General features: G+C 40.1%; 1 protein-coding gene across 3 annotated transcripts in view; it reads left to right on the forward strand.

Moving 5' to 3' along the window:
* The first annotated feature begins 587 nt into the window (after positions 1-587).
* The window catches only part of ube2o (ubiquitin-conjugating enzyme E2O), a 56469-nt gene continuing 39042 nt past the window's right edge, over positions 588-18014 (forward strand). For 2 of the 3 annotated variants that reach the window (XM_041784651.1, XM_041784652.1), the window contains exon 1: positions 588-1277. In XM_041784651.1, coding sequence (XP_041640585.1) covers positions 825-1277 — 453 coding nt within the window. In that variant the 5' untranslated portion in view covers positions 588-824. The remainder of the gene's footprint in view (positions 1278-18014) is intronic. The other variant, XM_041784653.1, reaches the window with a different exon arrangement.

An 18014-nucleotide genomic window follows, 5' to 3' on the forward strand; every position in this document is an offset into this window, starting at 1 on the left:
GACTACATGTGCTGAAATAAAAAATGTCTTAACTTGTCTTTAAATGCCTTATGGTATAGCTGTGCATTGCATCCTCCCAAATACTGTGTAAAACTTGCATACCATTTTTTTGTTCCTGTCTCCCACAGTCTCTCTTTAATTCATGCATAATTCATAATTCAAGCATTGACTCTGGCTCTGGCTTGAGTGCTCTGTTTGACTTTTTTTTTTCTTTCTTTCTTAAGGAGCAACAAAGCCCTGGACAGATTTATCAATGTAAATTCACTTTACTTCATTTTTGTGCTGCAGTGTGATATGATACACTACTGAAATAACATTAAAAGGAGAATATTTGCCAAATGACAATACACTTTTCTCTATAGAGAATATTTTTAATTGTCCAAAATATCTCTTTTGAAACTCTATAATGCAGTAATGTATTCTACACTGTTTGTGTTTAGGTTTAAGAAGATGCAGTATAAGAAAAAGCCAAATAATATTTAGAGTAACAAAAGAAATAAACGTATTTGGGTGTGGTGTATATCCATTAAGAAACAATTAAACATTCAATACGTCGTTCCTCACAATAAAAACACAGTGTTGTTTTATTGACCTTGTTTTCTGCTTATTCATTTGCTCTTCTAGTAAAGAGAGCTGAACAGGTTGTGGCTCACACTGCCGCTCAGTGGTAAGAGAGGGTACTGCGTGATGACGCGCCCACACTGCGCTAGTTACGCCGCACTCCGTAGCGACGTAAACACGTGCGCCTCGCTGCTTCCAGGTTACAGTTTTTTCTTTCCACCGTCATCCTCGCGCTCCAGCATCACTCCCTGACAACAGCAGCGATGGCGGAGCCCGTAGCATCGGATGCGGCGGACACAACGGACCTAGCTGAAGCAGCAGCATCCCCGAGCCTCTCTCCCGCAGCCAGCCCGGGCTCAGAGCCACCATCCATGGCTATGTCTCCCACGGCGGACGGCTCCCAGCGGCTGCTCTTCTCCCACGACCTAGTATCCGGGCGGTATCGCGGTTCAGTTCGGTTTGGCCTCGTACGGATGATCCATGGCGAGGAGGATTTCAACTCAGACTCGGACCTCGACGATGGCGGAGGGAGAGGCGGTGGCGGCGGTGGAGGAGGAGGAGGAGGTGCTGGCGGGGGAGGTGGAGGAGGAGGACGGGTCCAGTGTGGTTCGGACACTGAGAGCGCTGTGGACACCCCGAGTCGGCCTCTCGGTAGGGGATTTGTCCGCGTCCAGTGGTACCCTGAAGGAGGGAAGCAGGACATCAGGGAGACAAAGGTACTACACGCCGTCTACAATGTGGACTGTTTACACTGCCATATAGCTGTCCTTGTAGCCTGTCATGAGGTCTGCTTTGTTTTTAACTTACTGTTGTGTATCTGTAAGAGATAAGTCGACTTGCTAGCCAGTCCGGGATCATGTTCATCTAATCCATCTGCCTAAAACGTACAGCCTAGCTCGCTAACTGGCTAGCATCCAGGCACACATGCTAGCTAGCAGTTTAGCTCAAAGCCTCATGTCACTCAGCCTTTGCTGGCGGGATAAACACACTTGTTTCACCTGTCTGCATTTATGTAATCAACAAAAAATAAGCTATAGTCAATGTCTGGGCACGTAGGAGCCTCCTGTTTGTAGAAACAGCTTTTGGCAGGTGCAGGTTCCTGCTAGGAACTGTAGACTCATTGATTAGCTCTTCCTCAGCTGGGTGTGACTTGGCCTGGGGCCAGATATCAATAAAACATGTTTATTATAGAACAACTGTAATCATTTGCCTTTTTCCTCATCGTATATGTTACTAGTCTGACCTGTATGCGTGCCACTGCTGCACTCATATATTAGAAGAATTATACAGCCTCCCTCAGCGTTAGCCTGTGCTACCAAATCAATTTAAACATGAAGGCCTGCTAAACCACTGGTAAATATTTATCAACATTAAAATTAGAAAGTCAGACAATTAATTGATCAACAGAAATTAAAACTCCAACCATTATGGTACTTGATTTGACATTTTCCAAAGTTCCAAGTTTGATTAACAAAAGCACTTAGTGGTTCACTCTTATCTGTTGTATAAAAATTGGTTGTTAAAGTTTTGGTTCTGCTGCTCACACAAAATAAGTTATTTTGAATTATTAGCTGTTTTCCTAATCCTCATGCAGCAGTCAATCCCAATTTTGTAACAATTTTTTTTTCAGGGCTGTGGCTAATTAAAAATATTGATTATCCGTCTCTTATTTTCTTTGCTTCTTCTCGGTCCATAAAAATCCTGAAATGTTGCCTTCAGTTTGTTGGTTTTTGTACATACAACTGTGTAAGACCCTAAGATATTTATTTTGCTGTGATACAAGCCTAAAAAATCAGCTAGTTAAATTTTGTAACCTGGAACCTGGACTGTTTTGGCAGGTTTGCCTCTTTAAGACTGAAAAATCTTACTCTAGGATACTTTCGCATACCCTGTTGTCCCTTTAGAAAGGGCATTTTGTGCCTTTATTCATAGAGTAGGACAGTGGATAGACTTGGAAATAGGGATAGAGAGTGGTGTTGGGGGGGGGTTGCATGCGGGAAAGGAGCCAGAAGCATGCCCCATGAACCCGGGCCACCCATGTACACGGGGCATGTCATAACCATTAGGCCATCTGTGCCCCTACCATATGTTTTTAAGTCATAAAGTATCTGCTGTTGTAATGATCATAATATTGACAGGTATTCAAGCTTTAAAGATGTAAGGTCTACAATAATATTTCAATCAAAAGCTGCCACAAGAAAGATACATGACTTTCTGAATTGCACAAATAAGTATTCCTGCATTTATTGTGCTTATATTTTTGTTGCCCTGGTGTCAAAGCAGAAATCAATATTTTCCAACTTTTAGTTGATCTGTGTCACAGTTTAAAAATCAGTTAATACAGACAAATCATTCATAATAATTACCAAACTAAACATAGATTAATTTTCTGTTGACAAACATACAATTTTTACCCATTTTTGTTGTTGTAATTGTAGTTCCATTGGGATGCCTTTAAGGCCTTTGTTTGAGTTAAAAATGCTCGATTCTACCTAAAAGCTAAGGTGTTTAGATTGCAGATACTATTAGAGGTAATTGTGGGTGATCATGGTGATGAATTGCATGCTACAATGGTGAAGGACTCCATATGTTTCATATACACAATTTGCCCTGTAAGATTAGAATTGATTAAATCTATGCAGATGAAATGAAGTCGTCCTCTGATTTAGCTCTACATTCTGGTCCTAAACTAACTTTTTTTGGTGTCACTAGTTTGGCATGATGACATAGTTTTGAGATGTTCTTTGAACATCAAATTTAAATTCACCTGTTTTTTTTTTTTTCTTCAACCAAAGACCCAAATTGTGTGGTAGCTTGTGTGGAACTTACATAATCTGTTTTTGTGTGTATTCTCAGAGCTTCTCTAGATCTCCCATATCCTTTGTGGAAATGGGTCAGAGGGTCTACTGGAGGACTGGTCTGGAAAAAGCTCATAAAGCTTGTTTTAGAGCCACAGGATGAGATCAGAAGAAGGCCTTTTGTCAGGCCCCGTGTTTCCTTGCTTTGTGTTTTGGGTTAAATGAGTAAAGTTCTGGTCTGAGTGTCATTCAACCTCTGCCACAACAAAGGCTCAGGTAAACAATGACAGCAATGTTTACACACCAAGCGGACAGATACTGCTGTGTCATTACTGGTCATTTTTACTAAAGGATCTGGTGTTTGCCCCTGTGGTCCTGTAGGGATTGTATTCCTGTTGTAGGTATGTATGAGCATCGTACAACAACGTTGTTTCTAGTTTGCTTATCAGCGTGCTCCACATGTCCCGTCTCAGCAGACTCCGTCTTAGTCGCATATATCCTGAGAGCATGGTGAAGATTGTAATCAATAATTCATGTCGACTTCCTGCAGTGTGTGAAGCTGAAGGTCTCCATGATGATACTTCCAGAAAAGGTTTTATATTTATTCTTTAGTCTGCTTTAAACTTTAAATATTTCCAACCAGGAGCAATCAATAGAGGAAAAACTGAGTCCTAAAATTTTGCTTCATCGTCAGGGTTTCTGATAAGTGTGCAGAATAAAAGCAGCATTTTCACAGCAATGGATGGTTAAGAGCAGTGGTTCTCAAGTGGTGAGACGGGACCAAAAAGTGGGTCACGGAGCCATTTTCAGTGGGTCACAGATTTTTGCCAAGAAAAAAATATGTGGCAAAAAGTCTTAGTATGCTTTTATTTTTGAAGGAAATGTCCTCATTTCTTTGTTTTTAAACACATTTTTCTCCATCTCAAGTCCAGACATCCCCATTTTTCATGAAAAACAAAAAACACTTGGTTATGGTTTTAAATGTAGAAAATTTGGGCTGCAATTTGTCAATAAGGACAGGGTAGTGGGTCCTGATACTAGATCAGTTGAGAACCATTGGTTTAGAGCACAACAGCAGCCTTGACAATCAAAGTCTTATATGTCTTTGCTGTTTGCTAATTGTGTGTTTAAATGGAGCAGAGGTAAACTTGCTCATAACATTTCACCTAATCTAATTACATTTCATAGTCTCACAAAAAGATAGGGCAAAAACAGGAAAAGGTGTAAGCATGTTAGACCATAGAGCCATGCTACGTTTTTCTAAGGAGCTGATAAAGGCCAGCAGTGGCCGACAAGAAAGTTTATCTGCTTCTTGCAGACTTCTAAAATGCAGGGACCTCACTACATCTCACAGAAACTCCCCAAAGAGATGGTCCGTTTAATGTGGTGAGACATTCACTTAAAGGCCAATACAAATATTATTTCTGATTTAGTGAAGCAAATTGTTGAACTACAGTTATTCTGTGGCATCCCTTGACATGCAGATGTACCTACACTGGCACTTCTCATAATAATTAGTTTCTTTTCAGTACTTAAATAATGCTGAAATGAATGACAGCATACACACATAATGATCTTAAACCTTTTTTTCAGTATAAATAAATTACTGAATTTGAGTTTTGCAACATTTCCACAGTGTTACGTTTGTGGCGCACACTCTCCAGCCAGTCAAACCCTCCAGGATCCAAATTCAGTCTTTGGGTTTCCAAAGCACATGCCATGATCTGTCTCCACCAAGTGCTAGAAGGGCTATTTCACTTAACTCCAAGAAACTCGCCAAGTCTCTCTTTAGCAAAGCCAGCAGCCAAAGTATGAAGTCTTAGTGGACAGAATCAACCCAAGCAGAAAGTCGGACACAAGAGCGCACAGAGCAGTAATTTTTAAAATACAACACACTACATGGACTGTTTGGACTTCTGATAACAATTCACTCTCTGGCTGCAGACGGATGTACAGCTAATTAATGCGAAAATATCAGATATGCATTTCCTCATCCATTTTTCTCCAAGTGGAAGTACAAGACAGTCTTCATTCTCTGCCTCAGCTGATTCAGTGACTGTACTTTCAATCTCTTACAATGTCTCCTCTATTCTTTTTTGCAGTAATTGCAGTATAATCAGCTACTGCTCATCAACATAATTGGTTTTGGTAGCTACTGTAGTTTCTTTAAACAAAGCCTGTTAATTACCCACAAAAACTTCCCATTGGGCTAAGCAAAACTGCGACATAGATGTAACACTGCGAATACGCACCATGTGGAAATTTGACGTCAGAGCTAGCAAAATATTAGCCCCTTAGCAGATTGCCTAATGGAAAACCTGTGATAAAGTGACGATGTAAACCATATGTAAGCTTAGTTTTAAGATGTTGTCCTATAGGGTGAGCTTTGTAGGCCCAAAGTTAAAGCAAACATGGTTTACCTTTGACAAATTCTGTGATTTTGACATCTTCTAGAGCATATTTTTAACATTTTTATCTGCTCAGAATACTGTCATTGTTGTGTAAGACTGTTAGGTCTCAGAGTAACTATTGGCCCTCAGACCTGCTTGTATTGATTCTCAGACTTACTCATAGAGACTGTAAGACCTGCTCATATTGACTCTCAGAGTAGCTCCTATTACCTGTCACCAGCTTGTTTGACTCTCAGACTAGCTTCATTTACTCTTAAGCTTGGTGACACTGACTGATTGCAAGCCGACTCTATGATAGTCACGGTGGAATGCCAGCTCACACTGTACAATTGAAACTTTTCTACCGAACACCTATCACGTATGATGTATGCGCTCCCACTGTACAGGTAAAATTGGTACAGACTATGACGGATGTCAGTTAAGTTTCCTTTAAAAAGTCTCGGATGGAGGGTGAAGTCTGATCTATTGTCTGGTTTGCACGGCTCAAACTGCTTGGAACAATGATAAACCCTAACAGCACATCATGGCTGTCAGTTTGAAGTTCACTGATAGGCCTTGTTTTCGATCGTAAAAATCTTCTGCTCTTTCTTAATTTTCATGATAGAAGGGGAAGGCACATCAAAAAGGCATTCTTGCTGTTGTCATGACAGTTTAAAGCCTGCCACACGAGTAGACTTTAAAATCTTAACTAAATTTCTCAACATGAGAGTCCCTACACATGTAGATAGATTTAACTGTTTTTGTTTGTATAGTGTGTGTGGTGTGAAACAAGATGATCAACACAGCTAACCACACGCTAACAGATTGTCTTCACCGATAACGAGTCTTCACTCTCAAAACTCTACATCTAGTATGGTCAGAAGCAACTTTTGAGTAAACAAGCTTATGTGGCTTTCTGTTAGCTACCTGCTACATCCATTAGCAATAGCAATTTCACGGCGGCTCCCTCCCTTTCTTTTTGTCTGTGGTATATTCTACAGCAGTGATTTTCAACCACTGTGCTGTGGCACACTACTGTGCCCTGAGAGGTCGCCAGATGTGTCGTGGGAAATTATCCAATTTCACTCAATAGGTTAAAAAAATCTATTATTTAGTCACTGCACATAATTGCTCAGCACCTGTGCTAGCAATGTGGTGGCTGGTAGGAGTAATACTCCTCCATGTCAGTTGTTGGCAGTAGGGGGCTCAGTAATTACCTTATTAATTTAAGACAACAGAATTAGAGATGCATGATAAATGTGGCAGTGATGAGAAGTGTGTCAGCAATGGATAAATATTTGAAAAAGAAGACTCTGAAGACTCTGACCAGGGTCATGGTCAAAATTCTAACCTAGATGAGATGCTAAGTGTCAGCGTTGGTCAAAAGAAGCCACAAACGGTGACTTTGAGGCAGTACAGCAAAAGTTAGCTTTCATTTGGATTTACTTTAACCAGAGATCTGACTGTACTGACTCTGTTATACTTGATATGTGGGAAAAGCTGTCTAACAGTGCCACGGTCCCAAGTAAGCTTAAATGCCATCTCCAAACGAAACAACCGTCATTTCAAAACAAGAACACCGACCATTTTGTTCACCTGCAGGAACAAACTGAGAAACAGGCAGCTTAAATGACAACAACTCCAAACGTGTATGAGAGAGCTCTAAAAGCTAGCTACTTGGAAGCTGAACTTGTAATGTGTCACTTTGTAGCATTTTTGGCTTGCAGTGTGCCGTGGGACTTTTTCTTAATCTAAAAATGTGCCATGCCTAAAAAAGGTTGAAAAACACTGTTCTACAGTACATGCTCATGCCTGCTTGGCTGTTTTCAATGTTTCCTCCCACCAAAGGATTTCTGATCATAAACATAAATAAGTTTTATATTTACGATCTTGAGCCAGAGCACCTCCAATTGTCTTTGTGCGGGAATAAGTCACTTTGAACAAACCACACACCACAAAATGCCCCCAAGTTGGGGATTCCGCTCGTGGTTCTGCTCTTATTGTGGGTGTGGGCAGTCGTGTGACCAAAATATGAAACATGTCAGAAAACCATCCAACTATTAAGGAGCAGCTGTCCCTACGACACATGCTCTGCCTAAAAGTCAGCCAGAATTCCAGGTGGCTCAAAATTCACAAGCAGCATCAGTCTGCACTGGTTATGAGCTTCCTGAGCATCGACACAGAATCATCCAATTCCACATCGTGTTGCATTGTGAAAATGATGATTTTAAACATTACTAGAGCTCACACTGATTTTGTTAAGTTGGGCCCAAGTTTACTTTAAACACCCATAGACAGGGGTCAAACGTCTGTGTATCTCATTCATCTCATAAGTGTCAAAAACATTCTTACTGTTTTAAGGCGCACTCACACTAGGCAATCTGCACTCGTATCGAGCTAAAGCCACCTGACCCCCTCTCCAGCCTTCCTTTGACCTGCACCCACACTGCTTCCAACACATCCAGGCCTGAGCACAGATACATCACTGACGTCATCATGTAGCGCATCCACTGATGATGAATTTATGTTTTGATGACTCAGTATACACTAAGAATTGTTGTTTAGGCTACGATATGTCACCTGACCTGGGATCAGTAGGCTATGTTAACTATACAGAGACCAGTGAAGAGAGAAAGAGAGAGGTTCATAGTGGAGAGTTATCTCTCATCAAAGCATATAATCGGGAGCCTGATCAGAGTTCCAAGCACTTCTGCTGAATGAAACCCGACTTTTAAACTCATAGAGCCCCTACAATCGTTCCTCTGCTTGTCTGTATACAATCTGAATCCCCCTGGCATTCCTGTATGTGCCATGAACCATGCCATCTCTCTTCACTTTTTTTGATGACTTTCAGTTCTGCACCAAACAAGCTCTCATGTCACAGGACCGCCTGTGTCCAGAGCAGGATTAAATGTTCAGTTAAAACAATGTTTTACCATGACGAGAGCAATTTTAACCATCTGATGAGAGCTGGAAGTGAAAACGCCACAAGATTAATAAACAATATTCCATTCAAACATCAGCGATCAAAACCAGAATTTCACTTCTTGACTACATGAAATAGAATCATAGGTAAATTAATTCAGTGGATAATAATTTGGCATTATAATTTCATAATAATGAGAGGTTAAATCAGCCATAAGCTTAACGCTGGCACACACTTGTCCTCCTCTTTACGCACAGAGGATGAAAGGTGTTTGTTATCTTGTGAGCTGCTGTTTGTGGCTCAATCAAGGGAAGAAGCTTATCATAGCATATTCCATAACTAGGGATGCACGATATTGGATTTTTGCCATTATCCGTTATGCCGATATTTATAGATTCATTCAGTTTTAGGTTTAAAGATGAAAAAGAAACAACCATTTTTTTTCTTCAAACACACTTTAAAGTTCAAAGAATGAGAAGGAATAAAAAAAAAGATCTCAATTTATACGGGTCTGTTGGTTCGGCCTAAAACTCCTAATTTATTAGTATATATATGGCCAAATTTTACAGTTGCAGTGTTTCCCATACATCTATTTGTGGCGGTCGGCCACAAATAGATTCTGGCGCTACCTGTTCGCCCTGTTTGCGCTCTGTGATACGAATGTATAACTTCATACACTCATAAATCTATCCAGCTTCAAAACTGCTACTGACATTGCTTGCAATACCTCTCAGACTTTGCTCTTTTCACTGTCAAACTATCTCAGTTAGACTCCTGCACTGGCGAGCAGCCGATTAGAAGTGATAGGTAACTGCATAAATATATCATATATATTATGTCCCTCACCCTAAGAAATTTCAATCACTGTCTTAAGAGGAAGAGACAGATCTGCATCACAGTCCAGGCTTAAACACAGAAGTTCTTGTTTGATCTGTTTGTGGTTGGATTTCTGGTTTCTGGATAAACAGTGAGAAACATGGTGGACTTACTTTCATGTTTGCAAAAGCCTCAACGAGCAAACAAGATGATTTTCTTGTTGTCTTGGCGAGCATGTCAAATGTGTTGTTCTTACTCTGTATTGTATTGACACTGTTTTTATTGTATCTTGAGTATGATTAGAGGTTGTTGTAAAACTTTTCAGCTTTGTTCACTACAAGATGTCCCTACAACTTATCCTTCATACAGGTGAACTGAGTGCACCTGAGCCTGTTCTCTGTTTTAATAGAAGGAAACAGTAATGGTTACTACTGGTAACCATTACTAGTAATGTGTCTAACATATACGGATGTATATCAAAATTCGCCATATTTTACTCAGTCGGACCGGTTCATTCAAAGTTTACAACTACTAGCATAACAACATGAGCCACATTACAGGGTGCAGGCACAAAATATTGAGTCCTGCTGCTGGCCAGCCTCCGGAAAATCAGCCAATTGGAGGAAAGCAGGTCCGTGGAGCGGGGGGTTGTTAAAGAGACAGCAGCGAAAACGGAGCGTTTCAGACGGAGGTTAAAATAAGGGTTTTTCAGGACGCCAATGTGAGAAACATGAGGAGTTTTTTGAGCTGTAAACCATGTAAAGCTACTATGTGGGTATCAGAAAGATGGTGTAAAGCCTTGAAAAATGTCATAATACCCCCTCTTTAAGAGATAAAACAATAACGGTTCAAGTTTGTGCTTTATGCCTCCACAGCTAGTAAGAGGAAGTGTGTGTAATATGCAGCCTGTGTAGTGAGGGATACTCTGTACTTTTGCTGCCATGCAAACTTTGTGAATTCTCACTGGTTATTCTGATGCTGAGGTTTATTTTCCAGTTTATTCTTAGTGAGACTATTTTTTTCTCACATTTTTTTTACATTACATTTACTGCTTATATGCACATGAAAACTTGCTTTCTTTTCTTTGAACACTAAAAAGTAGACGTGTGACTTTGACTTTACACCTTTCCTTACTGTCTGCCTCAGAGAGCTCTGATGCTGCAGGACAACCTTGATACTGTATTTTCATCCAAGGACAGAACTGCACTGCAGGGAGTGAAGTACTTAGCAGTGGGGCACAAAGAGGTCATTAAGATCTGCGTTGCACCTGGAGACTGGCACACACTGAAATATTTTTTGAATTGATTTTGAGAATGTTAGACTCCAGATCAAGGAGGGTAAGATCATTCTGTTCACACCACACACTACTGGCAAGATAATCTGTAGAAACATCAGATAATTGGATCTTTGCTGGCTTTGGCTGGAAAGGGGGGATTGCGCCCAGAATTGAGCAGTGTACACCCCTTTTAAGTTTGTAACTCAAAAATCAATTCATGCATTGCTGCAACTCTAATCATTGTAGGTTAACTTCTGGTACAGAGATGCAGACCTTCCTCTTTGGTAGTGGTAACCTTTGTGATTGAGAGGGTGGAGCTGGTGGAAGAGGTTGTGCAGCAATAATGACAAGGAAGCAGGTCTGAGTTCTGCTGCGGACTGTACTGCAGAGAGAGAGAGAGACAAGAGAGAGAAACTGTGGAAGTAGGGGGAAGAACTGCGAAGTAGGTAGAAAAAATGTGGGGAGGCAAATTGGAAAGCAAGACCTGAATGTCAATTAAAACTATCACCTGGATCTTCAAACCATGAGGGGAAATGAAATTAATGAAATGAAACTAAAGTGAGTAGAAATCTGGACAGTAAAGGAGGTAATGAGACAGGCAGACTGATTGGTAACAGATGTCTGTTATTATAATGGGGCACCTTTTAGTCCTTGAAACCGTGAGGGCCCACCTTCTGCTCTCTGAGTTTAAATTCTTCAGGTGTGCCGCTGCATGAACTCAGCCTCCGCCTGTTCCAAGCCCCTGAGTCAGCAGCTTTACAGTGTAGTCCTGAAGCTGCAGTTTCCTGGATACAGCCACCATTAGATGCTGTTATTTATGTTAAATACATTCTGTGTGGCTGCCTGAAAGTCCAGTGTCACAGTAATAGTTTATTAAGGGATGCACAGATGCATTGGCTTGATATCAGTATCTGCTGACATCGGCCCTGCTGACGGACATCGGCCTATTGGAAAACATCTGTCATGAACCAGGAGCCAGCATGTATGTGTTGTGTTGTTTTACTTTCATGCTGTCATGTGGTACACCTAACTGCTGACTCAGAGAAGAGATTTTACTGACAGAGGAGGACACCTGTTGGAGAAGCTGCTCCATTATGGCAAAAATCATAATCAATATTACTTTTGATTGATATTGAGATCAAGATTATTAAACATTATTACTGGTTTTACATCTGCAACTGAATTTTGAATTTCAGATACTGAGGCTTCGGTAAATTGTTGTGTTGCCTTGAGAGACAGCCACAATTTTAGACAGACGCAGAGTGATGATGTTAGTAACACACTCACATCTGCCTGCTGCTGAACCAAGAGAAATAGCTTCACACTAAGATAAACTCAAGCAGCATGCATGTAAATAAATGTATGGAAATAGATTATTTCAAAAAACATTTTTTAATAACTATAGATGCCTGGACCTTGTAGATGTCACCACCTACCCCCAAACCACAGGTAGCCTCATAGGGAGCGGCTCATTAATAATTCAGTACAGTAATAAAATAGAATAATAATAACTGCCACAATTACAACAACGGGATTAGATCTGCTTCTGCTGACTGCGGTGTGTGTGATTTCTTCTTCACTGTTTGACTCTCAGCAGACCATTTAGGACCCCTCTTGAGATCCTCAAAAAAAGTTTGCAAACTTGTAGATCGTGCAAATAAGGGATTTTGCACCTTGATAGTTAAAAATAAAAAAAGAAGCAGCTCCAGCTGAGTTAGACTGGTGATTTATTTTAGCAGCTGTATTAGCAGGAGGATGATGCACTTTTTGTGAGTTCATCCTCTGTCCTGTAATGTAAGCATGGAGAGGCATGATGTCATCAACCAGTCATCAATCTCTTTGGCCTGCCGTCTGAGCACTGAGGGTGGGATGGAGACCACTGCAGGTGCTGGATGCTCTGACCGGAGGGTGACTCTCATCTGTCAGCCTGGCCCTGCCCCCTGCCCTAATTTATACAACCACAGCAGTGTGATCTCAACCTCAGTGACCTAAAGAGGAGAAACATCTTTGTCCTTAAAAGGCAGCCTCCTGATGTAGCTTTAGTCCCTTCAGCTCACAGGTTTCCTTTATTTCCCAAATGCTGCTCACAGAAACTGTTTATCAATCACGTCCAGACCTTCAGCTTTTCAGAAGCACTTCAGCTGTAAGATTACAAAGCACTTGGAAAGAGATTGTCTTGCTGAATGCTTTTAAGATCCAGGGCTGATATTGTTTCTCAGCATTATTGAGTCTTGGAGACATGATTCAGCTTTTTAAAGTTGGAAATATTGTTGCCTTAATGCCATTGGATTTACATGAACTTGAGGTTTTTATTCAACACAGAAAAGTTTTTTTTTTTCTTGAAAAACACAATATATCTTTTTGCAGGGTTTCTTCCAGGGTTTTTTGAAATTGTGGGGGAAGGCTTTGCCTAGACACCACAACCTCCCCTCCCCCAAACCCCCAGAAAATATCGAAGTAACATTATCACAACTTAAAACTCAATGTTTTAAAATTAAAATTGAACATGGATATTCCAAAGCTGCCAAAATAATGTTAGAATTTAAATGTCTATATTCTTAAAACTAAAACAAAACATTTTTTTTAGTTCTGTTAAATTAAATAATGTCAACATGCCACAGAATGAGCACACACAATAACCATAAATATTGCAAAAAATGAAAATGATACATTTTTTTTATGCTTTTACTTTGCCTCCCTCCTTACTAACATACATAAACACATTAACACTTTAAGATCATAGTAATGACAGCAGCCTGCGGATATGATTTGATTGAAATACTCTTATTGTGGGATTCTGCTTTTATTACATCCTCTTGCAATTATTTTATCCCAGAGGAACCACAGGTAAGCCTCAGCCTCTTAAAGTTATTGATATTATGCTAACTGACAAACATTTATCACTCACGTGTTCAGCAAGCTAACGTTAGTTCGTTAATGCTTGTTGTCAGACTGACCCGCACTCACAGACTATCTTTCCTCTCTGTTACACATACACACACACACACACCCCCACACACACCCACCCACCCAACCGCTCCTCTCAACCTCTGACTGCTGCTCACGCTTTTCCTTCCTCTCTTTTTTAGCGGGCATTTAGAACACAAAGTGGGGCAAATATCTTGGATTAGATGAACGCCTGACTGTCCATCACTATCATTTTTATCCAGTCTCGTATCGTAACAGAAACAGAACTTAAGTTTTTACAGAGTTTTTACGACAACAAGCTATTTTTAGATCGCTAGTGTCTCATCTCCATCATGAGACATGGTTGATGATGAATATATCTACTTAAGTTTACCGCTAATCATTGGATTATAATCAGGGAAGTGCTAAACTAAGTGAAAGTAAAGTTTATCAGCCGTCCGTGTGTGACGACGGACAGGAAGTTCAAACACCGGCGTTCGTTTTTTTCAACATTAAGTTGCTTGCAGAGTAGTGTCACATTTCATGATTACAATTTCACTTATTATGGTACGTAAATGTGTGCAGATAAAGACTATATGTTTTTATGGATCCATTCATACAGTATAATTTATATTTTTAAAATCTGAAAAAAAGGATCATAATTCTGAAGGCATTGCAGCTTTTATTTTGGCGCCACGATCAATTACATGTAGCAGAAACCCTGTTTTGTAAAAGAAGCAAAAACAGAAATGTGCTAGTTAAGCTTGTGCCCTGGCCTGTAGCCTTTACCTCTACTAGTATATTTTCACTACATATAGCTTATAAATAATTAAACTGAGGAATATCTGGTTAGAGTTGCCTTCAGGATTTTTCTGCAGCATTTCCTCACTTAGCAAGCTGTGATCACATTAGCTGTTTCTATTTATTTAGTCCACACATACTAATTAACTTAGCACCTAAGCCATTTATTCTATCAGACTCAATCTGGAGACTTAGCCTTTCAAATAACCATATTGATCTGAGTTAAACCTCAATGCTGCACATGCTAAAGTCTCAGAAATGATGAAGTTGGAACGTTTCTTTAAATGCTCTGAGATTAATGCAAAGAACAATCCCTCTATTTCATACGTTTCATTATACCCAAGTTATGGGTTGTTTACTCCCTCAGATCATGGTGTGATTGTCGATGCGCCCTCTGAGCTGTCTGCTCTAGAGGTGTCTGCAGGTGCTCAAGTTAGGCCAAGAGCCATTAGTGTAATCTCTGACATGAGGGTGCTGCTAAGGCCTGCCCACCAGTGCTTTGAAGAGTCTTAAGTCAGTGGTACTCAACCTTATTCTACCAAAGAGCCACATTGTCTAGAAAAAGTTTTAGCGAGAGCCACAATCCCAACCCGAAATGTAAGGTAGATATTAGATCGGTTAATCTGTAGTTGAAATGAAATAAAACTGTGGATTTGTGGATAATTATGTGGTTAAATGGGATGCAAATGTCTTTGTAGAGTCAGAAGAACCAATATGTCCATGATAATGACCATATATTTATTTTATATATCACTGACATCAGGCTAAAACCTTGTATCTCAATTTTTCATGATTTTAATTTGTTTTTATAAATCATATTTATATAATTTTATCAATTATAAACTTTTCATTCCCTGAAAAGTGGTCATTTTGGAGATACCAGTCTTTGGCCTAACACCAGGGTTATGAAAGTTCACCTGGCCTAAAGATTTTTTAAGACATTAGAATGAGCTGAGTTTGAGTTCTGAGATGGTTTTCAAAGAAAATGATGAATGATGGTTGGCTATTTGGGTATTTATATCTCACATTGGGGAATTAACTGGAGTTCTGTGGCTTTATTAACATAACAGAGATTCTTTCTAATTTTTTTCTGCTCATTTTTCATTCTTTAGTTAAAGGGGGAGAGGCCTCATATTGGTCTTTGCCCTGGGCCTCCAAATGACTAAAACAGCCCTGCCTCACACCTGCAGCTCTTCAGACACATCATTTCACCCTTCCTCATTTTGGAGCTTTGGTTTTATATTTCTGCTCTTTTGACATTATTTATGATCATTAGTACATTAAAGATCAAATAAAACACCCACGTTTGAAAAACTTTCACTAGATGTTAGATATGACGTTATCTTCACGTGTGATCCGTGTGAGTTATGCTCGTTGATGACGTGCATCGGCGTAATTGCATCGGTGCATCGGTGGGATGTTGCTGGAGAAAAAGTTAAAACGAGGAAATGGGAGGCTTCAATTTGAACATAAGACAGCAGACCTCAATGCAGAGGTTGCGCTGGACTTTTTTTTGTCCGTCACTCCTTTAAAATCCTGCTGGATCCATCCTGACACAGAGCTTCATACAGCACACACTCATGCGTTATAGCGCTGAGACAGGTTGGAGAGATGGAGAACTACTTTTTAATTCTGTCTCTGTTATGACCTGTGAGTAGGTTACAAATGTATGCATTTATCTGTTAGATTTCCATGACTGATATCATGGAAACTATGGTGTTAAAGTGAGGTTTTGGGGGGGGGGGGGGCAAGAGAGAATAAAGCAACAGGCGCTGATCTGAATCATCATTCACCCATCTCTCTGTAATATTTTCATGGTTGATATCCACATGATAAATGAGCAAACTTTGGTGTTTAAAATGAGGTTTCGGTGGAGTGCAAGCGAGGTTGAAGCAGCAGAAAGTGTTTTGAATCATCAGTCACCTTGGACACATCGAAATTTCGCATAAATTTGAACCTGTTATGAAAAAAACGGGAAATAAAACAACAATTTTGGCATCAGTATGCAGACATGATTAGAACAACATGAAACAGGCTCACTGTGCAATTACCTCTGCATGCCGACCTGTGTGCTGAGACACCTGCAGGCAGCAGCAGCCTCTCAGTGCGCTGTCAGCACAGAGACCGAAGCACTTTCATTAATCTACGATGTTGAGGTCAGTGAGAGAGCCCACTGGCTACAAGATTGTTAATAGATTAAATAACCTCCTTCATAGTCCATGTGTGCAAAATGGAAAAGGTGCATCTGTCTGCGTGTGTGCGCTCTTCTCTTACACACACTCCTCTGTCGAGCACTCCGACAGTAATGATATATGGATTTAAAATAATTATGATTTGAATTTGGAAGTTAAAGCCTGTCTTCTTTGTGTGGGAAGCAGATTTATTGATGGGATTTACCATGAATCTAAAATGATGACAGTGTTTACCTTCATAAATGTTTTTAGATAAAGGTTTTCTTTTTTTTTTTTTTTTCCAAGTAAGCCTTAAAAGAGCCGCAACTGGTCACTAAAGAGCCACATGCGGCTCGCGAGCCGTGGGTTGAGTATTACTGGTCTAAGTTATGGTTTACAGCAGGTGTCTGTCAAGTACACACACGCACACACACACACACGCACATGCACACAAACAAGCCAAGCTACAGTTGAAACCAGAACTTTACATACACTATATAAAAAGGCACATAAACTTTTTTTTTTCTCACCGTCTAACATTAAATTAGATTAAACTTTTCCTGTTTTTGGTCAATTAGGATTACCAAAATTATTTCTATTTGCTAAATGCCAGAATAATGAGAGAGATCATTTTTTTAGACAATTTTTTATTATTTTCTTAAGGAGTCAGAAGTTTACATACATTTCATTAGTATTTGGTAGCATTGCCTTTAAACTATATGACTTGGGTCAAACGTTTTGGATATGCTTCCACAAGCTTCTCACAATAATTTACAGGAATTTTGGCCCATTCCTCCTGGCAGAACTGGTGTAACTGAGCCAAGTTTGTAGGCCGCCTTGCTCGCACATGCCTTTTCAGCTCTGCCCATAAATTTTCAATGGGATTCAGATCAGGGCTTTGTGATGGCCACTCCAAAACATTGACTTTGTTATCCTTAAGCCACTTTGTAACCAGTTTGGCAGTATGCTTAGGGTCATTGTCCATTTGGAAAACCCATTTGCATCCAAGCTTTGACTTCCTGGCTGATGTCTTGAGATGTTGCTTCAGTATTTCCACATAATGTTCTTTCCTCATGATGCCATCTATTTTGTGAAGTGCACCAGTCCCTCCTGCAGCAAAACAACCCCACAACATGATGCTGCCACCCCCATGTTTCACAGTTGGGATGGTGTTGTCAGGCTTGCAAGCTTCCCCCTTTTTTCTCCAAATGTAACGATGGTCATTATGGCCAAAAAGTTCAATTTTAGATTCGTCAGACCACAGAACATGTCTCCAAAAATTAAGGTCTTTGTCCCTGTGTGCATTTGCAAACTGTAATCTGGCTTTTTTATGTTTCTTTTGGAGTAATGGCTTCTTCCTGGGAGAGT

This window comes from Cheilinus undulatus, linkage group 4 (assembly GCF_018320785.1).
Source record: "Cheilinus undulatus linkage group 4, ASM1832078v1, whole genome shotgun sequence".
Classification (NCBI taxonomy): Eukaryota; Metazoa; Chordata; class Actinopteri; order Labriformes; family Labridae; genus Cheilinus; species Cheilinus undulatus.